Source organism: Castor canadensis, chromosome 3 (genome assembly GCF_047511655.1).
Source record: "Castor canadensis chromosome 3, mCasCan1.hap1v2, whole genome shotgun sequence".
In the NCBI taxonomy this organism is placed as follows: Eukaryota; Metazoa; Chordata; class Mammalia; order Rodentia; family Castoridae; genus Castor; species Castor canadensis.
In genome coordinates this window covers 34,291,854-34,306,539 of record NC_133388.1, presented here as the reverse complement: position 1 = coordinate 34,306,539, position 14,686 = coordinate 34,291,854, and the positions used below count along the sequence as shown (strand labels likewise).

Genomic DNA, 14,686 nt, shown 5'->3' with positions numbered 1-14,686 from the left:
TTTCCTATTTCGTATGGGAACTCTATGGTGGAACAAATATTGCTACTCTATGGTGGAAAATGAAAAGCATCATGCATTCTCTATAATGGGAAAGAAGAGGGTTGGTTGTATTAGTGTTCCTTGGACTCAATTAAAAGAGTAATTTTCACTTTGTAATTTATATGATTTTCTTTTGCTCTCAGCCAGGCTGTGTGAACACAACGGAAATGGATATTAGAAAATGTCGACGTTTGAAGAATCCACAAAAGGTTAAAAAGGTTCGCTAGTTTAGCTGAACAAAAAATTCTTAATGTAAATAGCTCTTCCATTTCTGGTACTCTTCAGAATATAATTTGCTATTTGAATTCTTCCTTATTGTATCTTTGGAAATCATTTTATTGACAAATTCTAGAAACCTTTGAGTGTGAGCTAGGCATTGTACTTGCTGCTGGGATTCAGTGGCAGGTCCTCATGGAGCCCACAGACTGGCAGGGAATGAAACCAGCCACAGGCCACAGGGCCACAAGTGTAGCAGAGGAAGAATGGATGGTTCTAGAAGAATATTTAAGCCAGACTGGGGCTTCCCAGAAGCTTCATGAAAGCAGGGTCAATGAGATGAAGGGTAAATAGCCATTGGCTCTGGGGAGGTGGTAGAGAAGAAAGGAAACTAAAGGAACAAAATGGAAAAGCCCACGAGTGACAGAGATTTTTAGTAGAGCTAGATTATCCACACTTACATCACCATTTTGTCCAAATATAAATCACCCCATGATCAATTGTGTTTCACTTTACTGAAAAGGGTAGTGGCCATAGCACACCCATGGGTGCCACACTCAAACTTCATTCCTATCCATACATCCACTCTACCATCACATCAAGGATGTACTCCAAATATTAATTTGAAAATCCTTTATCCAAAATGCTAGGGATCAGAAATGTTTCAGATTTCAGAATATTTTCATAAGCACATTGAGGTATCTTAGAATGGGACTCAAGTCTGAACACAAAATTCATTTATGTGTTCTAAGTACCTTATACTCATAGCCTAAAAGTAATTGTATACAATAGCCTGAAGGTAATTTTATACAATATTTTAGTGAACCTGTATTTAGGCCAAAACCTATGACATGAAGTCATTTCCACAAGTTCTGAAAGGGAGACAGAGAAACAGAGACCTGGCATGTGTGTGTGTGTGTGTGTGTGTGTGTGTGTGTGTGTGTGTGTGTGTGTGTATGCACACTTCTTGAATCTGCTCTTCACTGAGATAATGCCCGGTATATTATATTTATTTGTCTTAAATATCCTTATTTAATTTTTAAGGGCCCCTAATTCTAATATTCCAGAATTACATAGAGCAGCATGCGTCTCATCTCTACCTGTCTTGATTTCGCAGATTTCAAATACAAACAACATGTCCTTGAGGGCTTTGGTTTCTTTCCCAAAGCAAAGATTGTCTTTAGTCTGTTCATAACACTAAGAACCACTTAAAGGGGAACCAAGCGTGGACAGATAAAGAAATTTAACAAGGAAAGCTGTTTAACTTAAATGGGGGCAAACCTGAACACTGCCATCTCAAATTTGTACCAGATGGACTTGTCCCCTGCTGACCAGCAGGATGTGTAAAAGGGATCTTTTACATTCTTTTTTTTTTTTGGGGGGGGGGGTATTGGCACTAATGATTTTTTTTGTTTTTTTTTTTCTTTTATTATTTATATGTGCATACAAGGCTTGGGTCATTTTTCCCCCCTGCCCCCACCCCCTCCCTTAACACCCACTCCGCCCCCTCCCTCTCCCTCCACCCCCTCAATACCCAACAGAAACTATTTTGTCCTTATTTCTAATTTTGTTGTAGAGAGAGTATAAGCAATAATAGGAAGGAACAAGGGTTTTTACTGGTTGAGATAAGGATAGCTATACAGGGAGTTGACTCACATTAATTTCCTGTGCGTGGGTGTTACCTTCTAGGTTAATTCTTTTTGATCTCACCTTTTCTCTAGTACCTGTTCCCCTTTTCCTATTGGCCTCAGTTGCTTTAAGGTATCTGCTTTAGTTTCTCTGCGTTGAGGGCAACAAATGCTAGCTAGTTTTTTAGGTGTCTTACCTGTCCTCACACCTTCCTTGTGTGCACTCGCTTTTATCATGTCAACAGTCATTCTTGAACTCTCTTTTGCCTCAGAATTGCCTGTGGTATTTGATTAAAGTGCAGAGTCCCAAACCCACCCACCAACCCTCTGATTCAATAGGTCTGAGGTGGGGCTCACAAGTGCATCTTTACCAAGTACCCCAGATGGTTCTTTGCAGATGGGCTCTGGACCATATTAGGAAAAACAGTGATATATACAAGGAGACTATTTCAATGCAATAAAAGGAAGGATTTTTCTAACAGTTGTAACCCAAAGGTGGAATGAAATGCCTTAAGAGGCAGAGTTCCCACCATTGGAGTAATTCAAGCAGAGACCAGTCACCTTTGTCTGGATGTCATAAAAGGCATTGGAAGAATCAGATAAGGGGTTAGACTAGCTGACATCTGAACTGCCCCTCAACTCTGAGGAGACATGATGCATTTTCTTCCTTCTTGTTCTAGTCAGTGTATGGCGTGACTGAGGAATCCCAGAGCCCTGTGCACATACCCAGCCAGCCAATCAGGAGAACAACAAAAGACGACATCCGGAAACAGGTGAATGAACTGATTCCTGCACTCCCATGGGCAGACATGGCCTATTTAAAACCATTTTTATGTTCACCTCTGAAGGCTGAGTGAACTTTGATTTTCTGGAAACCGCAGTGGAATCCAGCTGTGGGCGACGTGAGCCTATGAGTGCTGGGTATGAACCACCCTGGAAAGCTGAAAGGAAGTATTCTCTACTGTGTCCCTCCAGCAGTTATTAAAGAAGGGTGTAAATGAGTTATCCAGATGCCAGGCTGACTGCTGGGGAGCTAGAGAGGGAGGGGATCATGTCCCATGGTCCTTAAAATTGTAATGCACACCCAGAGTACACAGGCTTGGGACTACCAACTCGATGGGTGTGATTCAAAAGGGAAGCTTAAGAATAAAGAATGCTGCAATACCACTTCAGCATTATCTGGTTGAATATTACTTTCCTTCATGGTCAACGGAGAACAGCTGATACCATTATTTCTTCTCGCATTTACCAGTATATTCGGCAACTTGAGGACTTACTCTTTACGTTATGCATTACTGGCTGCTGGCATGAGTTTGGCAAAGGTGTAAACTAGGTTCCTTCTCTCAGCAAATTTATTACTAGGTGGGGAAGAGAAACAAGAGAAATAGCTGTTGATGATCCTAGTCGAACATACCAAGCACATGGATATGATGTCCACTTGAAACACAGGCTTGCTCCACACAAGTGTTTTTGGTGCGTGTGTTACCTGTCCATCCTGTTGCTAAGCTCTGTAGGATTATGTGCTGCCTTTAAGTTTGGGGAATAATTACGGGGAATCAAGACTTAAATGGTAACAGTATCGGCAAACACATGACAGAGGCTAAATTGTAGAGTATGAATCTTAAGTGTGGTAGACATTTCCAAAAGGGCAAATTGGTTGCTGGAGCACAAAGCAGGAGGGTAGTATTAAGTCTTGCCGAGGACTGTTTGGATCTTGGTGGAAATATAGGAGTTGGGTTCATGAGATGAAGGGGAAAGAAGAAGTCTGTTTGGGACTCAATATCCCTGTTCTATCTTTCCCCAGATAACATTTTTGAATGCACAGATTGACAGACACTGTTTGAAAATGTCCAAAGTGGCTGAAAGGTAGGTTTCCCCCTGGATAATTTTATTGCTTGCTTCTTACTTTACAAGGGAGAAATGTTACAGGGCTATAGCTAACAACTATAGGTGTTCAATTGCTACACTGGAGTTACTCCTTAATCTGATGTGTAAAACACACACACACAGAGGCTTTTGTGAGTGTAGCTAATAGAACAGGCCTCCCCTGAGTGATGTCAAGAACTGTTCTGCTGCTAAAACTTCTCAGAGGGTGGCCACAAGACCTTGTCAATCAGGGAAGAATGTCCTTAAAAACTCCATCATGCACCTTTGCCTTCAGCTCCCTGATTAATTCAAGTGGAATCACTCCCTTTTCAGCTATAAAATGCTCAGATTCACTTGATAGGGGAAATAAATTATGCACGCCCTTTGAGGTGCTGGCCACCTAAACAGAAGGGGACTGGATCCTCAGAAGGTGTTCTGCCACCACACATCATCAAGCACTGAAATGCATCGGATCAACTGTAAAGAAAATATTTGGCCCCTCTAGCCTGGATTCCGCAGAAGCATTTGAGCAACAGTCAGCACCAGTAGCTGGTTCCACTCCATTAACTCGTGGGAGATTCAATTTTAGCAACTAAATGGTCTGTTTTTGAACTCTACAGTGAATAGAAGAGACCACCTGGGGAATACATCTAATCAGACAGCCAGACCTGAACATTTGTCCATCCATACACTGCTGTTAAAGCGATGACCAATCTCTGAAAGAATCAAGGGCTAAACTGAGTTCTTTAAGCTCAGTTCGTATGATCCAGCTGAAAGCCTTTCTCTGCTGGCCCACATCTTTTTGGGTAAATAATGTCAAATGGAAGCTAAGAAAACCCCATCCTCAGATCCAAAGCCTGAATTAGCACTCTACCTTAGGGGGCCAAGGACATTTGTGGCTTTGGGCTCTTATTTTTGATGGCATCTTGTAGCTATTTTATCTTGGTGTGTATTCTTGAGTATTGGCATTATTGACACTCTGGACCAGATCATTGCTCACTGTGTTTATATAGTGTCCTGGGCATGGTAGGATATTTAGCAGCATCTCTGACCCCTTGTGCTTCAGGGGCCAGTGGTCTCTGCCTCCACTACTCTGACAGCCAAAAATGATCCAGAGAGGAGCAGAAAAATCACCCCCATTAAGAATCAACTGGTGTTCCTGCCTTTCCTAATGCTAATGGTTCTGAAAGAGCTGATGGCTGGAGCTCTCCTTACACTTAGGTACCAGCTGTCCTGGAGTCCCCTTTTACCCCGTTGTTAACATGTGGGGTTTCTGACCAGAGCACCAGGTTCTGAAAGTGCTTTTTAGGACTCACTGTAGTTGCCTTTGCTCCAAAAGCATGGTTGAGAGTAAAATAACTGAATTCTCCTGATGTCATAGTCCATGAGGAACCATAAGCCTCTTGCTGTGTGAAGCAGGGACAGAAATGGCTTCCATGGCATGATATAGGTTTGGTGTGCAATCCAGGGAAATGCCTGGCCCTAGAAGGTGCCTGAGAGTTACAGTCATGGGAGGGAGTGCACACAGCGGTGCTGTCTCCTGGGTTCTAGGTACCCAGGTCCAGTGAGCTGAGCCCCATGATCTGGGTAAATAAGGGCATTAAACAATGGGAGTTCCCAGGCCTCAAGCCTCGGGACTGGAGGCAGTGGTCCCAGGGTAGAGCCGGGAAGCTGTATTCTGGATAATCTTTACGTGCACTGGTCTGGTCTCTGAAGTGCTGGTGAAGGCACACCGTTGGCAGCTATTCAGATCCTCAGACCGAATGGAGAGCTCACATCCCACGACGCATCAATTTTGTCTTATCTTGGGAGTGTAGGGGCAGAGCCTGAGATGGCATGCGGTAGGCAGGCACCTCCCAGGTGTGCTGAGGCCAAGGTGGCCCAGGTGGGGGCAGGGATGGGGGCTGGCACATCCTATTATTTGTTTATCTGCTGTCTGGGTGGACCCCCACCTGGTGCATCTAATTATGCTGAGTGGTGCTCACACTTGAGGGATTACCCAGCCCAGCTCCTTATTCCCCAGCTAGAAGCTTCCATGAGTCTGACCCAAGCAGAGGCTGGATTTTTATTCCCGGCAGCAGTAACTGGCAACTTCTCAATGTGACCACACGAAGGCTTTTCATTAGAACCACAAGGAAACTCCCAGATAGGGAGGAGGAGGGAGAGGAGCCAGGTGTTAGCAGGAGATAAGCAGCAGGAGCCAGGTCTGTCCGTGGCTCTGCTATGGGAGTAGGCACTGGCAGCCAGCCAGAGGTGAAAGCTGAGATCTGTCAGGTAGGCCACACAGTCCTGTCCCAGATCAGGTTTCCGGGCCTGCTCCAGGTGATAAGTGGTAATTAGTCAGGATCCCATCCCCCTGAGAAAAGGTCCTCATGGCTTTTTTTCACTTAGTTCCCTGAGAGTTGATGAGGGGGAGGGGACAGAGGGGCAGGGCCTGATGATTGTGATGGTCCAGTTCTGAAAAAGCTAGAGTTTTGGGGTGGAGTTGTCGGGCACAGCCAGACCCAGCAGGGAGAGAATAGGAAGCTTTACAAACTAACGGGGCAGAACAGAGGGTTTAGAGGATGGGTCTGGAACCGGCTACGAAGGTTTGAATGCTACTTCAGCCACCTGTTTTCTAGCAGATGAAACAAGCTGCTTCATCTCTCTGAGCCTCTGCTTCTGCCTGTTGAAGGGGAATACAGTAGCAGTGCTTAACTTCCAAGGTCAGTGGATTAGTGCATCTCGAGAGCTTGCTCCAGTCCTGAACATTCAGTACCCACACAGTGACCAGGAATGATTATTTTCCCAGGTGGTGATTGATGGCACTTTGGAAAGAAGCTGAATTTATGTACTTGAGATGAAATGAACTGGTGTATGGTGCTCAGAGGAACACAGGGGAGGCCAAGAGGGAGGCTGGCCCTGAAGATGGCAGTTTCATACTAATGCAGTTCTTCCTGCCCACTCTCTCTCTCTTTTCCATCTCTTTCCCATGGAGGCCTGCAGGCTGGCACTGCAGCCCATAATCTGTGATGCCTCTCTGCCATGGCTAAAGTGGCACCTTTGGAAAGGGCAAAACACACATGAGGAAACTGGTTCTTCTGCACAGGCCTTCTCAGGTTATCCCAGTTTCAGATTTCTGTCCATTGTCCCCATCAGTGTTTAAGTGCTCCCAAAATGCCAGCATCATAGCAACCAAACTACATTTGCTAAATTGTTTTTTGTACCTGGAAGCAGTGCAGAAACCTGTCTAAGATTTTGCCCTATGCTTGCTTCAGAAAGAATAGTCCCTGCATACACAAATGAGCTTTTCAGATAACCACTTAACACCTTAAGCTTTTTTTTAATTTTAACTATTTTAAATTAAAAATCTTTCTTATATAGGGTGCATGCACTTGCCTTCCTAAAGAAAGGGTGCTGCACTTCAGTTAATCCTTCTGGATGAGTCAAGTGAGTGTTCTTATGTTTGGCTAGAAATTTCTTCAGTGATCAGAATCTTTGGATGTGCCACATCTGCCTTCCTCTCTTTACATGGCCCCAGACCATCATGTTCTTCGAGTCCCTAAAAAGATACTAGCGGGGTGACTTTCTGGTTCCTGTCAACACACTTGCTCTGGTAGCCTTGCCTCCTCTCTAGCCAACATCACTTTCTAATCTGTAGCAGACCAAATGTATCCATTAGCTATGGCTCACTACCAAAGCACCCTAAAACTCAGTGGCTTAAAACTACAGTAATCTCCCCTTATCCACAGAGGATTCATTCTAAGACACCCCCAGGGGATGCCTGAAACTGCAGGTAGTACTGAATGCCTGTTTTTCTCCCATACATCCATACCTAGAATAAAGTTCTATTTATAAATTTGACGAGTAAGAGATTAACAAAAAACCAGAACAATGGTAACAGTATATTATGTTATGTTATGTGGTTTCTCTCAGTATCTTTTTGTACTTTCACGTTTTCATTTAAAGGAAGCAGTTTATGGCTTCTTTTTGGCACATCTGAATTGCCATCATCACTACTCTTGCACTTTGGTGACAGTATTGAGTAAAATAAGGGTTGCATGAGCACAAGCACTGCAATGCATGACAGTTGATCTGAAAACCAGACTGCAACTAAGTGATGGCGGGTAGTGTATACAGCATGGATACACTGGACAAAGGGATGATTCAGGTCCTGGCTGGACAGCATCAATCTCAGAGACAGGTGGTAGTTTAAAAAGTCAATTTGGTAGTCAGCAGTGACAAACAAATGGCTCCCAGTAAAGGGGTAAAGATGAGCCAAGTCCAGAATAAAATGAAGTAGAATAAAATGAAGCAACTTGATCACTCTGTGTGCAGGCAGCATGGCATGATACCTACAGTGATCATGGCTAAGGGGGTTCCTCCTTATCAAGCTGGTTGTTTTGATGTTGTTCATTGCCCTGGGAGGAACAGGGAAATACACAGAGATGCTAGGCACCTTACAACTAAAACATAGATTTTTGTATTCTCAAAGTTGGTTTGTCAAGTGCTATAAGATGTGGGACATATTGAGGCGGGGGGAGAGGGAGGGGGCGGAGTGGGTGGTAAGGGAGGGGGTGGGGGTAGGGGGCAGAAATGAACCAAGCCTTGTATGCACATATGAATAATAAAAGAAAAATGAAAAAAAAAAAGACGTGGGACAGCTCAAGATTTCATCACTCTACTCAAAACAGCATCCAATTTAAAGCTCATGAATTGTTTATTACTAGAATTTTCCATTTAATATTTCCAGACTGCAGTTGACCATGAGTAACCGAAACTGCAGAAAGTGAGACCATGGCAAGGGGGCACTCTGATACAGGGGTGTACTACTTCTCTCATGGCCATGTGCCAGCTGGTTACATGGCTCAGCCATATGGCCGTGTGCAGCTGTGGACTGGCTTGGTGACTCTGCTGATCTTGTCTGGGCCCTCTCCCATGCTTGGCTTCTGCCCTATGCTTCCTATGGACTCTCGTCCTCGAGCTGGTTGCTTTGATATTGCTCAGTTGGGGATAGTGGAATTGCGGGAGCGGCAGCATGCAGAACCTCCAGTGCACAGCTGGCACTCTGCCATTTCTGCTGCAATTTATGAGATAAAATAAGTCACAAGCCCATGTAGACTCAAAGTCTGGGGCAAGAGAGACAGTTATTGAAATCAATTTACCATACCAGGAAATCAAATAACCAATACCTCAGCCTTGATCCTAAAGCCAGGGTGAAAAGCCTTCTCCATGAAGTGTGCTTCTGTGCTTCTTTTTTAAATTTCTTTTCTTTTCTTTTTTTGGTGGTACCAGGGTTTGAACTCAGGACCTCACACTTGCTAGGCAAGGACTCTATCTCTTGAGCCACACTTAACCCTGCATGGAGTTGATTTTACCTCTACACTCTACTGAGGGGTCTCTGTGTTAGCCAACTTTCCCTTACTATTACAAAATACCAAAAATAATCAACTTATAAGTAGGGAACATTTATTTTGGCTCACAGTTTCATAGATTTCAGTTCATGGTTGTTTGACCCCATCATATTAGGCCTGTGGCAAGGCAGAACATCCCATGAACACATGGTAGAGCAAAGCTACTCACCTTGGAGTGACCAGGAAGCAAAGAAAAAGGAAAACAGGCAGAAGTCCCAATATCCCCTTCAAGGGCGCACCCTGAGTGAACTCAGTTCCTTCCTCTGGGCCCCATTCCCAAAGGTTCCACCACATCCCAACACAATGACAAGCTTTTCACACATGGCCTTGAGGGACATCTATGATCCAAACCATAATAGCCCCTTTGGTCACTTATCTCATCTTTGTTCTCCAGCTAGTTGAAGTTGCTGAATAAATGAGGTCCTTTTTGCAAGAGTTAAGGGTGTCCCATTTTTATTCACATAAGTCTTACAGCACTTGAACTTTGAGAATACAAAAATCTGTGCATTTTAGGTCCAAACTGTCTGGTATCTCCATGGGCATCTCTGCCCTGTTCCCCACCAGAGTCTTGTTCCCATCCATAGTGATGCAGAGCTACGTCACAATTGCCCCAGGTATACTGTGACATTGCCCACATGCAGAGAGATCAAGTTGCTTCATTTGATGTCTGCTTCTGTACTTGGCTCAATCCTTACCCCATTACCAGGAGCCATTTGTGTGTCACAGATGACTGCCAAATTGATTTTTTTTAGGCATCATCTTGCTTGCCCATCTCTGAGATTGCTGCTGCTCCCTGAAATTGGATGCTGGTTCCTCCTCCGCCCCTTGACCCTCAGTGATCATGAAATGTAATTAATGAAATGAGATAAGACAGCAAGGACTGGATACCCTAAGGCTCTATTAAAAAGCTGCTAAGGTGATAGAAGTCCATGAACTCCATGTCTAATGATAGATTCAGGGGAGAGAGAAAAAGGAGGTCAAAGAAGTCATTACAACTTTGCTTTTAAGTGATTCCAGAAACCATGGGGTCCTTGCTTCTCTTTCTTCCCATTCCATCTTAGCTGATAGAAAAGAAAAAGAAAAGGACCAGAGGTAACATTTTAGCCAGGATGCCTCTACGCAGACTGAGATCCAGGATCAGTAGCCTGTGGAAGGAAAGGGGCCAGGAGACCAGGCCTGGCATACACTTTCTTTCTGAGGGACTAATTCACCTTCATGCTCCTTCACTCATCCCAAGTTGCTGTGCTGATGTAATTTCTCTAGGTACCTTGTCATTATGGAGTTCTTTATTCTGTCTCCTCCCTGCCTTCTCCAATCTGGAAATTAATTAATTAGTTAATTAATGGGAACCAAGTTTTTCTTCTTCCCCTTCTCCAAAGCTACCCTGTTTTTCATTCTCCTTTCTCATCAGATCCTTTCTGTCCTGGTTTTCTTTTGTGCATCATAGTTTAAAATCTGCACTGGGCCAGGGGGAGGGTGCAAACCTGCCCTCCTCTTTGCCTTCTTTCACCTTTGGTTTCTGGGTTTCCTGCTGTTTAGAGGTGCTGACTTCACAAAAGCTTAGAGAATTTGTATTGTATTTCTGAAGTGGAAATGATGCCACTATGCCAAAGTGCTTTAGAGTCTGTGTCTTACTCTCCCTTCAATAGTGGTTTCCATCGCTGCAGGCCACACTCACTGTCCCTTTTCCCTGGCACTTACCAATGTCAGTGTCTCCTCACCTTGTCCCCTACTGGCTCTGTGAGCCAAGCCAAATTTCACCTGTGCGCACTGAGGTCTCAGCACTCCTTCCTCAATACGGTTCATCCCATGCTGGACAGCTTCTCGTCTTCCTCCAACTCACCTATTACACTTTTTTGTCACATCCCATAATTTGTCACAAAATTATCAGTCTTTTTTTTTTTTATTGTTGTTGTTAAGACAGGACGAAATCTAAAACATTTTTCCAAATTTTTTAGGAGGTCGAACTAAACATTCTTAGACTCCCTTTCAATATTTCCTCCCTCTCCAAGTTTATCAAAGACAGACCATGATTATAATCTAACTTGGGAAAATTTCCAATGAATAACCACCTCACCTCCGTAACTGGTGTCTGTAGTTAGAAACTGACTTTGCTGTTAGCTCAGTGCTAACATCTTCCTGTGATCCACAGAGCTGTTTGCTATTTAATGACATCAGTAGGTGCTGAGTACTGTCTACCAAATGTCTGAGTGACCACAGAGTGTCCCCTTGACAGCATCTGGTAGATTTTTGCCACTGACTATAGGGAAATGAGGCAAGAGTATGTGGACAGATCGGTTAACTCTGTACCTACACCCAAGAGTCAGTTCAAGGTCCCAGAAATTGCTAGGTTAGTATCTTCTTACGGAGTATAAACTTGTTTTTTGAAAATAAGGAAATTAGATACTGATCAGTAGGAGTCATGATAAAAGGACAAGAATTTGAGAGGCATTCACTGAGAAATACTGTTCCCAACAGACTTCCTCCAGATTTCTTACATTTATTTTCTCTTTTCCATTGCCTCCTAGTTCTGCTTTTGTACTGTGCACATCTATCTGTCTGTGGACCCTTGTTGCTTTGTGCAGCTATGCACTGCTCACCCAGCAAAGCCCTTTATATACCTCTGTTTTGTTTTCACTGTTTGCTTTTGCTGCCCTTCCCCAAGTCTTTCTGTGGTCATTAGTATTGACTTTGAACACACATAGTACTGAGTATCGACCATGGCTGCCTCCTTCATTGCCTGCCTGCCTATTCTTTGTCTTGGGCCTCCTGAACAGACAGTTAATTCTGTGCCCGTGCACCACCAGGAAGAACACGTTTTGGTGCATGGGGAGCCTCTCTGCTCAGTGCTACAAAGGGCTGCCTTCATGAACTTGTCTTCACCTTCTCCTCTTCTCAAGCGTACTAGCTAGATTTCAAGCGAAATAACCAACTTCAACGTGGTTCAGCAAAAAGGAGTATATATTGGCTCCCAGAACACAGGGAGGGACAGCAGAGTTGAGCTCTAGGCTCAGGAAATGCGAAGTGAGGACCTTGAGCATTTCTGAGTCTCCTTCTCTAGCTGTGGTCCTGCTCCCGTTCCACACAGCCTCGGTGTCTTTCACTACAAACTTGTGCTAAGAAACAAGACGACCCCGTCATTTATGACTGTGTTACTTCCACTGCTGAAGCCAGAGAGAGAACACATTGACCTAGGTTGGGGAAGATGTCTGGTTCCTGGACAAATCAACCATGGCCAGGAGCAGGGCTTAAAGATAGGTCCGTGGCAGCCCTGTGTACATGACAGGGTGCAATTACCAGGAGATGGGTAGAACAGGGCAGAAACCCAGTGGCACCTCTATGCTGCTCACCCATTTTGGAGGACTTCTCAACACCCAGGATCCCTACCCGCTTCTCTCAGATTTCTTAGAGACCTAGTATAAGCTCAGCACAGCCAAGTTTGTTCACCATATTCCTGGGAAATGATTCTGTTGCTCTTTGCTTCTCCTTTCACACTACAAATGACACTGGATAGCCTAGAAGCAAACCCCAAAGCCTTTCGATATTTCTGCATTAAGCTTAGTTAATTAAGCTTAATTAAGCTTAGGTTGGTGTGTAGCCAACCTTTTGTTTTTGTTTTTTATCATTGTTTTTAAGAGCTCTTTTTTTTTCTTTTATTATTCATATGTGCATACAATACTTGGGTCATTTCTCCCCCCTGCCCCCACCCCCTCCCTTACCACCCACTCCACCCCCTCCCTCTCCCCCCCCCACCCCCTCAATACCCAGCAGAAACTATTTTGCCCTTATTTCTAATTTTGTTGTAGAGAGAGTATAAGCAATAACAGGAAGGGACAAGGGTTTTTGCTGGCTGAGATAAGGATAGCTATACAGGGTATTGACTCACATTGATTTCCTGTGCGTGGGTGTTACCTTCTAGGTTAATTGTTTTTGATCTAACCTTTTCTCTAGTTCCTGGTCCCCTTTTCCTATTGGCCTCAGTTGCATGTAAGGTATCTGCTTTAGTTTCTCTGCGTTAAGGGCAACAAATGCTAGCTAGTTTTTTAGGTGTCTTACCTATCCTCACCCCTCCCTTGTGTGCTCTCGCTTTTATCATGTGCTCATAGTCTAATCCCATTGTTGTGTTTGCCCTTGATCTAATGTCCACATATAAGGGAGAACATACGATTTTTGGTCTTTTGGGCCAGGCTAACCTCACTCAGAATGATGTTCTCCAATTCCATCCATTTACCAGCGAATGATAACATTTCGTTCTTCTTCATGGCTGCATAAAATTCCATTGTGTATAGATACCACATTTTCTTAATCCATTCGTCAGTGGGGGGGCATCTTGGCTGTTTCCATAACTGTAGCCAACCTTTTGTTTCCGTCCTCTGTGTCCCTCCCTTGGAAGCTCTAGCTCTCAAGCCCAAGGCCCTTGCAGCCCACATGGAAGACAAAGAGCAAGAAGAAGACATGCAGTCCTGGCCTTCATGCCTTACACTGTTTCTGCACAAAGAAAAAAGAGACCACCTTCCCTCTGCCCAGTGCAAGGGATTGTCTCCCCTCCTTTCAGCCCCTTGCCACACCAGTTGTGGAGTAAATGCTCTCTCCAACTCTCTCTGGGAAGATCAACCACTGGAGTTACCCATAGGAACCTCCAAGAAAATGTACATTGCTGTCTTCTGTCTTCCATGTAGTGTGAAGGCAAGCAGGGCAGAGGATGAAGCATAGATTTTTGAACACTTGAGTTAATTTGCACCGGATGTGACAATGACAGTGAAGCAATACATGTTGCTTCCATTTCCTAAACATCCATGCAGGCCTTTGTACACCTTTTGTGTACTGCCATACCCACCTGCTCAGGACTGTATCTTTTACCTTCTGCACCAGTTCCTCTCAAGTGACACTTGTAGTAAGCAGAATTGTGGCCCCTCACAGATGTCCATGTCCAAACCTCCAGAACCTATGAGTAGGTTATGCTACATGGCAAGGAGAATTAAGGCTGTAGATAGAGTCAAGTTTGCTAACCAGTTGATTTTTAAATAGGGAGATCATTCTGGATTAACCAGGTGGACCCAAAATCATCACAATAACCCTTAAAAGATAGAAGAGGGAGACAGAAGAGCCAGTGTCACTATGATAACAGTTGAGAAAGGCTCAAGCTGTTCTGGATACCTGAGAGCTCCCTAGTTTCCCATCTCAGCCTTTCCCAAGCCTCCCATGCTCTCCCCTTGCCCCAGAGCTCATTCAGAACTCCATCTGGGGACCTATCCCTGGAGCCTGATCTGCCTATCTGGATCCCTCCTTCCCAGGCTGTAAGTATGGCCATGTGTAAGTTCTAATTAAAACCAAGCTACAGAGGGGCATCCAATGAAACCCCCAGCCTATCTCACAGAAATCTGAGAAAGGATGGGGGATGAAGGGGAGGAAATTTGGTTTTTCCATCCCTATGTTCTACTATAGAAAAACCTGTCTCTAGTTTTTTTTTTAAATAAAATAAAATAAAAATTCCCCCATAACTTGTAACTAAGTAGTTAAAAGAGGCCCTAGCTTTTGCTTTGG

General features: G+C 44.2%; 1 protein-coding gene across 15 annotated transcripts in view; it reads left to right on the top strand.

Annotated features, from left to right (window-relative positions):
• Rgs6 (regulator of G protein signaling 6) overlaps positions 1-14,686 on the top strand; it is a 562,790-nt gene that overhangs the window by 476,381 nt on the left and 71,723 nt on the right. For all 15 annotated transcript variants that reach the window (XM_074067626.1, XM_074067630.1, XM_074067634.1 and 12 more), the window contains 3 exons: positions 183-257; positions 2,564-2,656; positions 3,688-3,749. In XM_074067626.1, the coding sequence (XP_073923727.1) occupies positions 183-257; positions 2,564-2,656; positions 3,688-3,749 (230 nt within the window). The remainder of the gene's footprint in view (positions 1-182; positions 258-2,563; positions 2,657-3,687; positions 3,750-14,686) is intronic.